This window comes from Lissotriton helveticus, chromosome 2_1 (assembly GCF_964261635.1).
Source record: "Lissotriton helveticus chromosome 2_1, aLisHel1.1, whole genome shotgun sequence".
Taxonomy (NCBI): domain Eukaryota; kingdom Metazoa; phylum Chordata; class Amphibia; order Caudata; family Salamandridae; genus Lissotriton; species Lissotriton helveticus.
In genome coordinates this window covers 48077250-48094571 of record NC_136059.1, presented here as the reverse complement: position 1 = coordinate 48094571, position 17322 = coordinate 48077250, and the positions used below count along the sequence as shown (strand labels likewise).

At 44.1% G+C, this 17322-nt stretch overlaps 2 protein-coding genes across 3 annotated transcripts in view; one reads left to right on the top strand and one right to left on the bottom strand.

Annotated features, from left to right (window-relative positions):
• The window catches only part of LOC144817698 (uncharacterized), a 191113-nt gene extending 181282 nt beyond the window's left edge, over positions 1-9831 (bottom strand). Inside the window, exon 1 of one of the 2 annotated variants that reach the window (XM_078674454.1) lies at positions 9104-9831. In XM_078674454.1, coding sequence (XP_078530580.1) covers positions 9104-9288 — 185 coding nt within the window. In that variant the 5' untranslated portion in view covers positions 9289-9831. The remainder of the gene's footprint in view (positions 1-9103) is intronic. The other variant, XM_078674453.1, reaches the window with a different exon arrangement.
• Positions 9832-9938: 107 nt separating this feature from the next.
• Positions 9939-17322, top strand: part of TAF1C (TATA-box binding protein associated factor, RNA polymerase I subunit C) — a 228810-nt gene continuing 221426 nt past the window's right edge. The window contains exon 1 of the mRNA XM_078674452.1: positions 9939-10001. The gene's annotated coding sequence lies outside the window, so the exon portion shown is untranslated. The remainder of the gene's footprint in view (positions 10002-17322) is intronic.

Here is a 17322-nt window from a genome sequence, read left to right as displayed (position 1 = left end):
ACAGCTGTAAATTCCTTTAAAAAAAAAAATGTTGCCTCCCTCCGCTCTCCTCACCGTAACTTTTCCGAGTTAAGAAAAGAGATCTTGACGTTAACAGCCGCCGTGAAGACCATGCTTCGCTTCTAATAAAAACAGCCGCTGGAGGAGAGATTAAGTTCAGTCCTTTGTCGTCGTGTTGAGGCTGATTCACCAATCGTCGACAATAAAATGTGGTGTTTTCCACATTAAAGAAGAGAACTGGACATCATGAAGTAGCAGGTGGGTTTATTAACCTCATTTACAAACCGACATCAGTCAACTGACAGCTAGAATCATAACGTTCTAAGAAGGAACACAGGTCATAAGTTCTACGGTCTTAAAGAAGAAGGAACAACATTATTACAATCTCCACCAGTCGGCTGGAGTCTTAAGCTTGGGCAGAGCCACAGAAACACCTGACATTCACCAGCCGGTTGGAGTGCCGTGTTTAAAGCCTTCACTCGGAATTAATCCCGTTTGGGTACTTCAGAGTAACATGCAAACGTCTGTTCTACATCTTTGAATGTTTAAACATAGGACTCCAACCCATAATGCAGACTGTAAAAAGGGACAAACACCCATTACTAATAAAGTAGGTGGGACTAAGGGTGCCTAAAAACTGAGTAAATGGGACTAACACCCATTACTAATTACATACATCACAAAAATGGGTAGTAGTGTTCCCTGCCAGGAAAAAGTCTGCACATTTGTTTAGCCAGTATATGGTAGTGGAGTAATATAAACGTGGAGGTTGGATGTCCTACAAAAATAGTCTAGACATGGGTACTAGATTCGCCCTAAAATCAACTACTACCCAACGGTGTTGTCTGCGCACAGAATGTGCATCAAAACATGCAAAGAAAAAAGGGCTATGACCACACACATCTTGTCACTTTCTAGTCATCAAGAGATGCATCACATTCAGGGGTCTAAGTAACTCCAATTTACTCAGGTATAGAGACATTAACAACAACACTGGTCCAAGACATAGGGATCCAAGACGTATGAGACGTGAAACATTAAGAGTTTCACAGAACGCCACCCTATGACTGCGATCTCACAATGCTCAGTATTGAGCCACGGATTCGATAAACAGAATAATAAGTATGTTACAATCCACAGCGATTCCTCGTCCTTCTAAATCCTGTACCCGGATTTAGAAGGGCGAGGAATCGCTGTGGGTTTTATTGCCGAGAAGGACAGGGCTTATCATGGCATCAACTGGGTTTTTGGAAACACTACATAAATTGTAAAGATACCTTGTTTTGAACGCATGGGAGCACAATACTACTATATTTTGACTCGTGAGCAATATCGGCGATTTCGCCACTTGGATATTTAAAAACAGGAGTATATATTTATACCTTGGATCTTCAGATTGTAACATACTTATTCTGTTTATCGAATCCGTGGCTCAATACTGAGCATTGTGAGATTGCAGTCATAGGGTGGCGTTTTGTGAAACTCAATGTAGTTGTGACCAGGCTTGGTCCCTACATCGTCCAGATATCAAGGACATACACATTACCTTTGCCTTGAAAAAGTCTTTCTGATAAGACGAAACACGTGTCGGCAAGTTGTGTGCTGGGAGCTTTTATTGAAGTGATTTTTTTGGGGAATAAAGACAATCAAGATAATTTATACGTCTTGGATCCTTATGTCTTGGACCAGTGTTGTTGTTAATGTCTCTATACCCGAGTTAAATGGGGTTACTTATACCCATGAATGTGATACATATCTTGAGGACTAGAAAGTGACAAGAGGTGTGCTGCCATAGACCTTTTTTCTTTGCACATTACTAATTACATAGATGGGGGAAAAGGGGACTAATACACACTACATGACCACGTGAAGCACATGGTAACATACACATACATCAAAAAAGGCCACCATCCTCTAAGGCTCGATACACCCACCCAACAAATAGAAATGGGCGTAAGAAACATCAATGCCTGGCAAATAAAAAAGATAAACAGAAAACCACTTTACAAATATTTTCATCCAGTTGGTAAATATTGTAGTTGGCATTACCAGGAGCCCATATTTGATCAACTCTGCTTAAAACAGTCAGGCTCGAAAAATGTACTCGCCCCCTCGCAAATGCGAGTCAATTTCTTCAAGGGCGAGCCAGTTTTCAGGCCTACTTGACCGGCCTGGCGATTGACATCTGCTGCTGTCCCAACCTGAGTTTCCATACAGATGCTGCAGTGCCAGGAGAAGGCTCTAGAGGGCAGCATGCTGAAATGATTACCTGAAAATGCAGGCAAAGCACAAGTGTTGATTTGCTGATTGCAACTAGGCCTCAGCAGGCCGAGCCCGCGCTGCAATCAGCCAATGAAATGATAGAAGATAATTTGTGCTCTTCGGATAAGTATATGCTATGCATGTTACACGCTTCTCTCATTGGCTGATTACAGTTAGCCACGGCAGGATATACTGCAAGAGAAGCGTGTAAACTGCCTTTCCAAACCCCGGCCTGCATGGGCGTTTTCAACCACAGAGCACAGTAGGACTGCCATATTCCGTAAGTGGCCACTCCACTGGCAGTAACCTATGAGCATCACTGGTGCCCGAGCAGTAGCGAAGTTCTTCTGCACCCCGAGTGTTGAGCCATCCAGGGAGGTCCTGTGAGTGGAGCTCTGCCCTGGCTGTGATGTAAGCCACCGCCTGTCAAGAACAGCTCAATCTCTCAGCGAAGGGGCCCGGGACGGGAGGTGCGCCTGGATGGAGACAGTTCCCCTAGCCACGGGTTCAGGGGCCTTGCTCTGATAGAGGTGTTGGGGAGGGCTGTCGTGGCCAGTGTAGGAAAGCACTTTGGGGTGGGGCAGTGCGGGACGGTGGGGCCTACCGCCCCTACACCGGCCGCGACTTGCATTGCATTTATAGTGGATTTTCTCGGAGCCTCTATGTAAATGTAAATGTATTTCGATTTATATAGCGCACTAATCACCCAGGGGTCTCAAGGCGCTTGCTTAGGGAACCCGTCCTGGTATTCCCCTGTGAGATACCCGGCAGGGTATTCACAAGGTGAAAGCCAGGCATCCCGCCGCGAGGGGCCGTAGTGGAGATTAAGCAAGCTATTGCCCAGAGTCGCAGAGTGTGATCCCGTGAGTCGAGTAGGCACCGGAGCGAGAATTGTCAAGTCCGTGGAATTTTGAGCCCGAGACCCGCCGAGGCGGGGAATAGAACCCTGGTCCACGGCTGATCTCAGCTTCCGGGTCTGCCACCTCTAACCACTGAGCCACGCTTCTCTATGTTAAAAAATGCGCTGAATAATGTTACACGTCTTCTTTTCAAATGACATTCAATTTTTTTGGGGTTGTAAAGCTTGAAAAGCTCCGTTTCAGTGTGTAATTTCCCATCCGCCACTCTAGCACTTGCCGGACTCTTCCCACATCTTGCCCCGAGTGTACTATTGGTGATTCTCCTACACAAACATTTTTCAAATGGAACAGATTTTTACTTTCACGGATGTTGATACCGCGACCTGCGCATTATAAACATGTTTACGCAGCTAGTGCATAATTTTCTCTTTGGCGCAGCTACTGCTCAATTGTTATGCATGTGAGGCTGAGAGAGAGCATTTATGTGCGCCATTCTGAGCGCCAGTGCAGCTCTACACCTCTGCACTTTAAGTCTATATCTCTCCTCGCAGATGGCTCCGCCGATCTTGCCATTTATTAATTGGTACCAAAAATGCAAAAATGTCAAGCAACTTGAATTTCCTGCAGCCAGTAAAGAAACGCAACTACCCAGGAAAAAGAAATATGCATCTATTTATTGACTCAACAGTGTATGTGCGCGTCTTGCACTTCTTACTGACAGGCCCAACTAATATGAGTGTCACACAGGCTGTAGAGCCTGAATAGATGGAGCACCAAGCTTGACTCCGCACCGTCTGCTTAGCCACTTTAGTAGGCTAAGAAACTTACCATCAGGATCCTGTGTCGTGGGGTGGCATTCTAGAACGGATGCCGCAGCTGGCACATTTCCGGCAGTCATCAGTACTTTCCAGTTCCTCAATCTTTTGTACCACAATTACCTTCTCTGTAAATTACAGTAAATGGCATTATTTTACTGAATTGTACAGCAGCTGACCAAGCCAAGGTGCTGATGGCCGCTCGTGTATCTTTCTGAGAAAGAGAGGGAGGGGGATGTGTGGGTGAGCAAGGTGGACCGATCTCTGGCTAGTGGCCCAAGCCACTGAATCATCTGTTCTCCCATTGTTCATTATCCATTGTTCATTTAATTATTTTATGTAGGGTATGGAGCCTGGGTCTGCATTACAGTCCTGCAGTAGTTTATTCTGCTGCGCCTAAAGCACACACAATTATTAGTGTGCAGTGTAAGCAGAACTCAAGTTGTCGTTAGAAAAGCCTGTTTTCCTGCCAGTATTACAAATCTGTTTGTGCTTTTTGTGAGGCTAGACACATCTTAGGGAGGTACTTGGGTATTAAATTAAAATTTGCTGTTTACAATTTGGTTGGCCAACGTTTTCTTGGGTTGTTGGCGCTGCATGTTTTGAAGAAAATTCCTATGCAACCAATTTGTGGGTCAGGTGCATTGATATTAGGTCAAGTACAAAATTCTACTCACTCGACCAGCAGGTCCAGTAAGATTTTTTAGATTTGTCGAGCCCAAAAACAATAATTTGTATGATCTTCCCTAATACCTTGTCATCCGCCAACAAACCACCTTCTTTTTTCTTTTTAAACGGTAAAGCTCATAAGAAAAACAATCCCTTTTTTCTAATGTGCAAAATGTTTGTTATAAAAGATCTTAGTACAACTAAGTCATCATTATATTCTTCAACAAAAGCAAACAGTTTAAGTGCCTCTACGAGTTTCTTGAGCTTGCCACAAGAAAAACCCTCCTCTTCCGAGAAGCTTTTCGGCCCCTTTAATATTTTGTCTCACACAACCTGATGATTCTATGGCTGCCAAAGCGCGGAGATACCCTTACGGGATTGATTCCAGCGCGATATAAGAAATTAAAATAAAATAAAAAATAAATAAATAAAATAAATAAACAAACAAGAGAGAATTTGGTTGGCCAAAGAAAACAGCTCTATAGACTTGGAGAGATTTCCCATTTTAGCCTCTTGTTTCGCAAATATCTCCAGGGCTTGGAAAATCTGAAAAATTGTACTAGTCCTGCAGGTCTGGTACTTTAGAAAATATCCTTGACCTAATTGCAAACTACTTGACCTCCATCTCTGAAAACGGAGCAATAGTGACAAGATAACAACAAGATTTAAAGGCGTCTTTATTGCTCATTCTCTTGGTGAGCAATAAAAATGCCTTTAAATCTTGTTATCTTGTCACATTTGCTCCCTTTTCAAAGACAGAGGAGAAAGGTTAGTTTGTCTTCCTACTCGCCAGAAAGGGCAAGTAGGTTCTAAAAATAGCTCGTCCTCATTAATTCTACCTCGCAAATGCGAGCGGATTTATCAAGCCCTGATCACATACCTCTCATAACTCTCTGCCTGCTCGCGTGTAACCGTGCTGCTCCGAGACAGAACTGCGGGCATTAACTAACTGCCGCTCCGATAGGACTCTCAACCCAGTTCCTCCATCTTCTAGATTGGCCACCCTCACACGCACGGGCAAATCTCTGCTCCCGCCAGGCACACTGTAGGCAAAGAGTGCTGCCGAGCTTGAAGTGTGCACCATCCAACCTCCAGATGGCGGCATGCAAAGGAGACGCACGCCAAGAGTCTCAAAGCTTGTTGTTGCTGCAAAGCATCCTAAAGCAGCATTACAGGTTCCCTAGGAACGAAATACAAAGGAAAATTACTTTAAGCAATAGAAATGTGCAGGTGGGTGAGCGCCCGCTAGTTGCCACTCGTGACTGGATTTAAACCACACCGCAGCAGTTTAACTGACATTGCTACAGGGGAAAGGGCCTCAATTACCAAAGAAATTAAATTCCAAAATAGCTACACCGTACCTGACCCATTCCAGAAAACCGAATAAAGGCTGAATTAGCACTAGTGACATACACTTTTCCAAACTGATGGTGGGTACAGATAGTGTGGAATCAATAACCAGCACAGGGACCAAGCACAAGATGTAATAGTTGAAAGACCAAGCATCGTAATTTCACTGTTCCAATCGTTCCACTTAATTTAAAATGAAGATTCTACGTGCAGAAGTAGCTTTAAGCTTCCTTTTCCAATAGGTTAAGTAACCTTTGACTAAAATAATCTGGTTCACACACGCAGGTTCTTAATAATATTGAGCCTGAAATAAGAAAGCATTCCTGAAACTTCCAGTCCACATAGATGAAGATGGAAGACATAGCACGCCTGGCTTGGGGCTGTCCAATGTGAGGGACACTGGTGGGACTGCGAGGCGTGCTGCTCCAGTTACTCTTGTTTCTTAAAGCGCCTTATAATTTGTAACTTGTGGATCGTTTGCTTTTTGTCCACAGATCTTCCATTGTCTCTTATGACCATTTCTCCCTGGAAATGTTCTTGCGATGTCTGTGTTTTCATTTGTGAACCACAACCGGTTCCATGGGCTCCCTGCGTTTCTTGTTTCTGTAAGTTACTTCCAACCTGAAGACATCTATGGCATGTCATCTTTAGTGTGTGAATAAGTTTCCACATCTTTACCAAATGTAATAAGCAGGTTCCACGCAAACAGGAGACACAACAGATGTAGCCAAGAGATGTTTTTAGGATATTGATTCAGTTCTTAACATCCATGGTAACAGCCCCACCAGGAGCAGCCTACTAGCTGCTCAGCCCATCTTCCAACTGTCTACACTCACACCAGGCACCCAAGCATTCCACTCATGTCAATCACACCAACTTTCCACCCAGAACACCCACACTGGCTGAGCATCTTGGAACAAAGTAAAGGGGAGCACTATAAACATAACATGAAGATACTACAGTTTCACTTCCCAAATTCATACAAGCTCCATATGGTTGGGCATACTGGAGATCAGCTTTTATTACTGAGCTTCCCAGCTCAAGGTCAATGACTGATTTTAGGTGACCACCACGAACCAGCATGCGGAAAATGGAAAATCTATCTCCTCCAGAATAAAAAAAGAGGCTCTCCTATACAGTTCTTGTGTCCCCAGGGAGCTGTTCAAACTAACTTCCGCCCTGCTCTGTCTGCTGATAACGGGTTTGAGGTACATGAAAAGTTTCAAGACTATTACAGGTGAGACGCCCCTCTGGGAGGGTACCTGGAACTCACATGGAAAAGGCCTTGAGGGATTTAGGTCACGGGACCCAACAGGAATCTTACAGATCAGGATGTGTGGTTGGGCACAAAACACTGACTGTAGATTTTACCTTACATAATTCCCAATTCATCCTATACTTGCAGCTTCCCCATACCAGTCTTAAAACAAAAAGATCTACTCTTGGGAGTCCCTTGGTTTACTAATTTGGACCCAAAATCATGATGGAACCACTAAAGAAATATGGTTTATCATGTATACACAAAAAAACTGGTGATTAACATCCCAGATCTGCTAAGGTTGCTGAGGTCTAAATGGAAAAAGACACACTTGCCTTCGATAAGGAAGAATTGTCCGAAGTCAAGATGGTTTCAAGATGCTCAACCATCTTTGCCAAACTAATGCTAATACAATTTAAATATTCCACCTCATTTTGTACTATGGGGAGAAGGCAGTGCCTGCACTGCCATGCGGACTACTTCCATATTTGTTCTGTTTGCTTAGGCATACTAGTTTGCTATCTCTGAGAAATGCAAGTATAAGCGGTTATGTACCAGTACCTGGGGCAACCAGGTTTTACCCCTTGATAAATGTTGGCAGGTCAAAAGTGTCGCAATTTACCAGTGGGAAAAAGGTAAAGATATGTGATAATTATCACACTTGATAAATACTAAAAAGGTCAGAATTCCATAACCAGCAGCTCAGTTCATTGGAATATGTGCAGTAACTACTGCATATATCTCAATTCGAAGTTTTGAGATAGATGCACATCAAGCGGTGATGCCCAATGATATTTATCAGTGGAAACATTTTTTACTTGAACAAGAACATGCAGATTTTGGTGAGATAAACATGAAAGTGTGCATAATAATCCTTACAAATTTGTAATTGAACTTTGCCCATCACACCTGATAAATGTGTATCAAGTGTGATAAAAATCATACCAGTTACTGTGCTGTTAGTTATGAAGACCTCAGTGTCAGATTTTATTGTGTGGAATCATTATTGAATCCTAAACAGGCCCCTTGAGGGTACAACGGGAAGGGCACCAATTGTAAAATTGAGACCTGACTGTCACCCTGCTCCTCAACTGCACACATTTTAACGTTTAACTATTTCACTATATGGATCCTCCATAATTGCAATGTTTCAATGCTCTCAACTGGTAAACACCAACTTATTTATGGATGAATGACTACCTCACATATTCTAAGGACCTCACCGTGACTGAGGGTCTCCCCTATATCTTGAAGCCATTTTAAGTCCTCTCAGTAGCAGGAGCTCAGCCCTCAACAAAAGGTTCAACTCTCAGCCCCACACCCTCCAGGCCCCCACATAGGGTGTAAAACAGTTACCCCTCAGACTCAAGGCCTGAACCCATCACCCTCCAGGTCCCTACCGCTGCAGGTCAGGATCTCTGCCCTCAACCCCAGAGGCCGCTACTGTAGTGTGTTCAACCCCGCACCCCCAAGGCCCCTACTATTGCTCTCCAAACAGGCTTGTATCAGAGGAGGTTCAACCCTCAACAGTGCACCCTCCAGGCCCCTACCACTTCAGGTCAGGAGCTCTGCCCTCAAACCCAGAGGCCTCTACTATAGGGTGTAAAACCTCTACCCCTCAGCCTCAAGGCCTGCACCCCTCACCCCCTACCAACGCAGGTCAGGATCTCTCCAAACTGGCTTCCATCAGAGGAGGTTCAACCCTCGACAGTGCACCCTCCAGTCCACCCTCCTCCGCCTCAAGGCCTCCATTCCCCCACAGTTGGTCCAACCCCGCACCCTCAGGCCCCTACCGCCGGAGGTCAGGATCTCGGCCCTCCATCCCTCACCTCAACTCTCCCCCTGCAGGCCTCCCTCCCCCGTGCTTCAGCCCCCCACACGGCCCGTACCTGAAGCGCAGGTTGCAGCGCCGCAGCACGGCCTGCAGCCGCTCGAAGACCTCGCGGTTCTGGAAGCCCCTCCGGTTCAGCATGCCCGCCAGCCCCAGGTCGCGGATGAGGTCGAGCAGGGTGTGCGTCTGACGCACCGTCCACTTCTTGTCGGCGGCGGCGGCAGCGGCCGGGGCTCCCTCCATGGTCAGTGCGCGGGGGCGGTACCGGCGGCCGGGGGTTCCCTCAGCGGAGGGGACGCTCCAAAGGAGTCCCGTCACGGGGCAGCTGCGGGTTCGGGCCTGGCTCAGAGCGGGCTGGGGTTCCCTCGGCGGGGGCGGGCGCCTGAGGCGCGCGGGCGGATGGGCTCCAGGTGATTCCTGTCAGAGGGTGGGCCGCGCGCACTCCCTGAGGTGAGGCTCCGGTGACGGGCGCTGCTTCGGGCCTGGCTCAGGGCGGGCTGGGGTTCACTCGGCGGGGGCGGGCGCCTGAGGCTCCAGGTGATTCCTGTCAGAGAGCGGGCCGCGCCGCGCGCACTCCGTGAGGCGAGGCTCCGGTGACGGGCGCTGCTTCAGGGCGGGCTGGGGTTCCCTCAGCGGGGGCGGGATTCTGAGGCGCGCGGTCGGATGGGCGGAAGCTGCAGGTGATTCCTGTCAGAGGGCGGGCCCCGCACCCGAGGGGCCGCACACACTCGGCGAGGCTCCAGGGGCAGCTGCTGCGTCAGTGCCGCCGTGTATTCTGACCGCGCACACCCGGGGCAAGGCCCCAGGCTCCCGCGGACACCAGTGGCTCCAACGGACCCCAGAGGCTCCAGAGCCTCGCTGCGACGCCTGCACAGGGGGGAGGATGAGCGAGGGCGGGTCTGAGAGGCTCTTCGAGGGCAGGGCCGCGGAAAGAAGGCAGGCGCGGGGCACCAAACGTGAGTGTTACGTTGACAGTCTCTCTTATCTTATCTTTTCGTTAGTGAGGTAAATTATAATGTGAGTTGCAACGCAAAGGAAGCATTTACCTCACCGCGCAGTTCTTTCTTAATTTAAAAAAAAAAAAGACACGTGTGTGGAAAAAGAAAGAAAGAAAGAAGTACCTAGGTGGTAGAAATTGTTAGTGCCTAGAGTGTTGAAGGAACATGGAGAATACTAAGAAACTTGAAATTTATTGGGAAAGTTCAAAGGAAACGTTAAAAAAAAAGAAAAGAACTGTGATAGGAAAGATACAACGTAAGAAATAGGAAATTAGGAGACCATATCAAGGAGATATCCTATTATATCAGAATGGCAACGGGCAATATATACAAACTACCACCCCCACAATCATTCCTAAAAGGAAAAGAGGAACCAGAAATAAAATGGGAGGAATGGAAAGAATTCTTCAATAATTACATAACGACTTTCGACAAACCAGCTGAGCAAAAGAAAAAGATACTGCTACACTGTTTAGTGGCAGGTGGCCTGAAGGTGTACAACAACATCACAAAAAAAACACGTGGTGAAAATGAAGGAGATGTGTTCAACAATGCCATGGAAGACTTGGACAATTATTACAAGCCAACTGTTTGTGCAGCAGTTAACAGATATAAATGTTATAGGCGCAAACAAGGGAAGGAAGAAAGTATAGAAGACTATGTATCCGTTTTAAAAAATTTGGCACTAACATGCAAATTCGGAAACATGCATGATGACTTGATAAGAGACCAAATTGTCATGTGCGCGGCTAATCCTGACATACAGGACACATTATGGGCTAAAGGAGAGAAACCACTCAAGGAAGTAATTGAAATAGTAAAGAGGAAAGAATTAACGGGTCGTTGTGCCAAAGCAGTTATAAAAGAGGACGAGAATAAAAAGGAGGAAACAGGAATAGTAGCTAAAGTAAGCGGAAGAAGGAAGAAGCAATTACTAAGGAAAAACAAAAAAGGAGGAAGAGAATGATACAAAAAGCAAAACTAGGAAGTACAAGGATCTAAGATGCTTCAGATGTGGGAGCAAAAAACACTTGGCAGATAATTGGGAATGTCCAGCAAGGAACAGTAAATGTACCCAATGTGGACTGATAGGTCATTCTCAGAAGGTGTGCTACAGGAGAGTTAAGGGGAAAATGAGTTATGTTGAAGTGAGCGAGGAGGAAGAATCAGAATCTTCGGACGGGTCAGAATACAATCTATGTGTGCTCATAACAGATGGCGATAACAATGACCAGGAAGAAGAGTTTGTAAAAAAAAACCTGTGTGTGTCATCACCATAGGTGGGGTGGACATTGACATGGTCGCTGATTCTGGGTCAGATTGCACTATGGTAAGCAAGAAGGTGTGGAAAAGCAAATTGGCAAGAGAACTAGGAGAAGAGTTAATGGAAGCAAATGCAACCCTAAGAACATACACTGGTGAAATCATTGACCTGGTTGGATGCAGAGAAATGGAATTGAGTTTCCAAGGAAGAAGTACCTGGAGTACGGTATACATTTCTAAAAAAAGACCTTTCGGTACTGGGATGGAAAGAGCAGAGTAAATTAGGAATTACCTTAAATCCCAACAATTCTCAACAAGTGAGTTGGGTGGAAAAAAACGAAAGGAAACAGTATAATCATTCCGTGATGTTGAGCGAGAGGACATCACAGGTTAAGGACAATGATGCATGGGAAAAAACTGCAAGTAGAGCTGGAAGAACAGGTGAAGCAACTAAGGAAAACAACAAAAGAAAACAAGGTATTTACAAGGAAAAAAACGATGGAAAACACGAAAACAAAATATGTGAGATCAGGGAAGGTAAAAGTGGAAGAGAGTGTACTGGTTGAAAAGGGACAATGTATACCAACACTATTCATGGGGGAAGAAGAGGACGTGTGTCAGGATGAACTAGAGTGCAACAAAAGGACAGATGTAGACGATTGGATGGTAACCAGTTCCAAGAAGTATCCTAAGGAAGAGGATTATTTAGCGTCTATCACAGACCAGTGTGAAGAAGAATGTGCTAGTAAGAGAAGTCTCGTGCACAACAACATGAAGGACTACTATGAATGGTTGTACAATGAGGAGTCAGAGAACGGAAGTGAAAAGACACAAATACATCTACAGCGTCCACACCCAGAAGTGGATTTGGGATCTAAACGGATGCAAGTAGAGTCAGTGGAGAAGCACGAGTACAGGAAATCTGAGGACTCCGCCGACACCTTTGGCGAAGTAAAATCGCCCACGTTGAAGGAAGGTCAGGACTTGGTAGAAGTCATTCCGGATGGTATGGACCCTGTCCACAGGGACAACACCTGTGATTCTTGGAACAGTGAACAGCAAGAGATCCAATGAGAGACCTAACATAAATGAGTACGACGAGGAAGATTTAGGTCGCACGTTTGTTATGGACGCATGGTGGTCAGGTCCATGAAGTACAAGGACTTCTTGTTCTATTACGGTTCATGTTTTTCTTCTTTCTTTGGGAAGGAGATGTGTTACGTTGACAGTCTCTCTTATCGCTCTTTGTCCCCTGCATGCCCACGTCCCTGCCGCGCGACTTCCCGTGTTTACATATATTACGTCAGTGGCTCTGCCAGTGACAGTTGACTGTTGACAGTACGTTATGAGTTGAGGGTCTATTTTGTGAGCCTGTGACCAGAGCGCTGCTTTGCCTACCAGTGCGTCGCCTATACTTAGAATAAAGAAAGTTCAAACTCACCTGCCTTGAGCTTTTACTTTACAGTGAGGCGGGCCCGGTGAGGAGAGGGCCTTGTTGTATGTGTTCTGGGGTCCACGGCCTGTCAAGCGGGGGAGACCGGTCCCTCAGTGCTGGGACGGCCTGCAGCGTGGCGGTGCGAGGCCTGTCACAGGGCAGGGTCCAGGGACCCGGTGGGAGGTGAAACCGCGGGCTCTGAGGGGCCGCTGCCCCAGCGGGGATGGAGGTGTCTGTAATATGTGGTAAAGTAAAGTATTTTATTAGCATGTTACTTTAAGGAATGTTTAGGAATGTTGTAATCCAATCCAATCCAATCCAAAAATTCTTTATTTCGGCCACATAGGCCATAAAAGAAGCAGTAAAAATACATACAGATAAAACACAATATATACAATAAAACCAATTGGGCTGCAATGTTTAGAAAGTACAAGGTAAAATAAGTTAACCTGACATTTTCTTCCTTATTAGCCATGCTGCCATTAGGAATTTAGAAACCGCAAACACAATGTGGCCCAGGGTGTTAGTTTTCAGGACCCTGTAAGCCTGTAAATAGTTCCTGAAGCCCAGGTTCCGGCATAGTGGAGCTAACCAGCGCCTCCTCGGGCTCCGATAAGCATAACAACAGAACATTATGTGCAGGTCGTCTTCATCCCTAGCTTTGCAGCATGGACAAAGCTTGTCGCCCCCTGACGCCCATTTGTAGGTAAAAACTTTAGTAGGGAGCGTGCCAAACCTCCATTGCAGGAACAATTTCCTCGCGAGAAGCGGGTAAATAAAATCCATAAAAGGTTCAAAGGCATACGAATTTTTGGATGCTAAAAAACGCCCCGTCAGAGTTCCGCTGTCATGTGCATTGGCCATATCAACAAGGCTTTCATTCTTATAGAGTTGAGCGAGGGACTTGCGTGAAATCCTTCTGCAGCCCCGAGCAGGATCGTCCCAAAGGTCAGGCAGTTTCAGGCTAGAGCATTCCGACTTGATGTATGCCAACCAAGGGATCTTATCATTAACGTCCAGCCTCATGATGTGTATAAGGTCCTGCCTATAATGGTGCAGCTCATCGGTGGACCATACCCGGTGCCAGAACTTCATGGGTTTCGACCGTAGGTCCTCTGTGATCGACGGAATGCCCAGGTCGAGTCTTAGAGGGAGGAGTGGTGTGCCCTGCGGGAGAGCAAGTAAGCGTCTAAGGAAACAGTTTTCCACCCCTACCATAGCCTTCCCAGCTTTGTGACCCCATAGCTCACTGCCATGCAATGTTGTAATCATTAATGTTCTATGTTGAGAATGCCATGTTGTAGAATGTTAGTAGGCATCATTTCAAGGCTGGGAGTGCATCTTACAGCAACTGGTCGTGGGTCCTGTTGATGAATAAACTTACTTGTTCAACTGGAAACTTTGTTCCTGAATTTACTTCTATGAAGACTTACTACATTTACTGGCGACGATGTTAATGGACTTGGACCCACCGACAGAATGTTTGAACATTGTGAGTTTTATTATTTTATTGAAATAACTTAAAATCTGGAAGATTTTATTAATCAATTCTTTGGCATATCCTGTTGGAATAGAACCTATAACTGAACTTGCACAATGTTTGTGTTCACCTAGCATTTTGGATTTAAATTCGTACTGACGGTGATTTCGTTTACATTTGTGTGTACAGCTATTATTTTAAAAACTGCCAAAAGAACTTAAATTTGAACTCGAGGCGTATGAGGATTGTTGTCATACCGCAGTTGTGGTGTTTTCGACCGCTGGATTCGAGCAGTAATCCGGAATTGGTTGTTTGCATCTTTTGAAGTACTGCAAGTCTCCGCATCATTTAAAGTGTTGAGTCCTCGTTATCTCAAATTCCTCGAGCTGCAGTGCACGCACAGGATCTCTGGAACGTTTCTTCGACTCGGGATACCGTCGTCAGTGTGTATCGTGCTTAAATCATCACGCTTCCTACGTGATTTACACTACAGCCGCCATTTTGTTTTTGGATCTACAGAGGTTTCCTAGCAAAAAACACACTGAGGATCGGCAAGAAACACACGGAGCATCGGCAACAAACACACGGAGGATTGTAATGTTCCTAGCTTTATAATTATTGAAAATCGGCACATATTACCAATTCTAACTTATTGTGAATAATTTTAACAGTTATCACAGTATTGTGAGAATGAGTTTTAAGAACACTTTTATTTCAGGACACGCACATTAAGCTAATCTGTGGAAAGGATTTATTTATTTTAATTGATTTTCGTATTTTAAAAGTCACCTTCTATTGAAAGTCTTCATTTATTGTATAATTATATAATAGTTATTATTATTGTATAATACTATCATAATATTATAATGGCCACCAGCAGTAGTAATAATGTGATGCAACCCCCTCCGTTTCTCGAATTACCAGGTAAGCCTATCAAACCATGGCATAAATGATTTAGAATTTTTGAGAATTATCTTGAGGCAATTGATGCCAGTAAATCTTCAGCTTCTCGCAAGAAAGCATTATTATTTAACCATCTTGGCAACGCTGGGCAAGAAGTTTTTAATAACTTACCTATAGTTCCTACACCGTCTGGAGATGAGATGTGGGATGTTTTCAAAGAAGTTCTTGCACATATTGGTAAGCAATATGTGGATGAACCTTCTGTAATGGTTGAAAGACATAAATTCTCCAAACGTAAACAATCTTCTGAGGAATCCATAGAAGATTATCTAGCTGCTTTATGTGTTTTAGCTTCAAAGTGTTTTTGGCAACTATTTGGATACAGCTCTACGTTATTGGTTAGTTTTTAATTGTTTTAATAAGAAAATTCAGGAACGTATTTTGACCTGCAAAAATCCATCTCTCGACGAGGTGATGGATATAGCCAGAAGTATAGAACGTTCAGTTGTTTCATCAAAGATTTTGTCTGAGAATTCAAATAATATCTCTACGGATTCTCCAAAAGTTGCTGCTGTAGAAATGAATGCAGGGTGTATTGATACAGATGTAAATTTGGTTTCACATAAAAGTGTAACTAAGAAAAACATAGATAAGAGGGGCAGTGGAACTTGTTATAGATGTGGTTCTAAATTTCATTTGGGTAACTTTCCAAATTGTCCAGCCCAAGGGAGGCAGTACAACAATTGAACAAAAAGGACATTTTTATAACCTGTGTCATGCAAACAAATCTAGGGTCAAAGTGAGTCAACTTGTTGTCGAAAATGACATTATCTGAAGCCATCAGTAATATTTCTGTATCTTCTGTTGAAATTAATGTATTAGGAAAGTTTGAGAAACGTTGCAAAGGACCAAATTGTGATGTAAAAATTGGTACTATAAATTTAAATGTTATGGCTGACGCTGGGGTCTCTCATTACTATACTTGCTGAGCTCACATTTAACAAGTTTTGGTCACAAAAATTGCTAAAAACTCACTACTATTAACCCCAAGGCTTTCGGGGAATATGATATTATAATGAAAGGTTACTTTGATGACAGTGTTTTATTCAAAGGTAGGAATATTTACACTAAAATCTATGTCACAGTTAATGAAAGGGATATTTTGAGATGGCAAGATCAAGCTAAACTAGGAATCATACTTATACCAGGAAATGAAGAACTGAAGAACATGTTGTACTAGGTGATATGCCAGTTTTTGATATTCAGGAGACTTTTAAAGAAGATGATTTTACTCAAACATGGCATAAGTTTCCTAGTGTTTTCTCCAACAAAATTGGTGTTATTAAGAAATTTGAACACACTATCAAGTTAAAAAGTAACGCTGTTCCTGTCAAACAGAAATGTAGTGAAATAGTACTCAAACAGAATATAGTAAAATAAGTTGAAGGTTTATTTAGCACAGGTGCCGCGCAGCGACCAGCAGAGGAGAACAGCTGAAACAACTGAAGTCAGGAATACAAGCCTCAATCAACATTCTAATAAAGAACTTAGATGAGTTAGCACGAGGAGGCTCGTGCTAATCCATAGAACAGATGAAACCACTACATTATCCTCCTCCTTAAACAAAATAAATAAATAAGTTAGTTACAATGTAGAAATCTAACGAAATCTTGCAGGAACAAAACGTCTATTGCTTCTGCGCAAAACAGTAAGGGAATGACCAGAGTTAGAAGAAGTTTCATCATCACTAGAAGATTCATCCATTAATCTTCTACCACCCGAATTTCTCACAATTCTTGATACATTCCACCACTGCTTATTGGTCATTCTAACAGCATTTCCTTGAATTTTTTCAATGACCATTGGATCTGAATATTTTGAGCTTTCTTTCTTTTTATACATAGGAAACGTTACACGTACTATGTCACCAACTGCAAATGAATATTCTTCGTAATACAGATCTATGGAAAGTGCTTTGTGCAATTTTGGTGTGCACATCACCGCTTTTCTTTCAATTATAAGTGTGCTTGTCACTGTAGTTTGACACGCAAATCATAGGTTGTGCTTGTCACCGTGTTTCTGTATTTTCACACTAAAAAAAGGATATGCGCGAATTTGGTGTGCACATCACTGTTTGTGCACCATGTTTCTGCATCTTGAATTTCACTTCCCAACAAATAAATAAATTTGTTGATCAA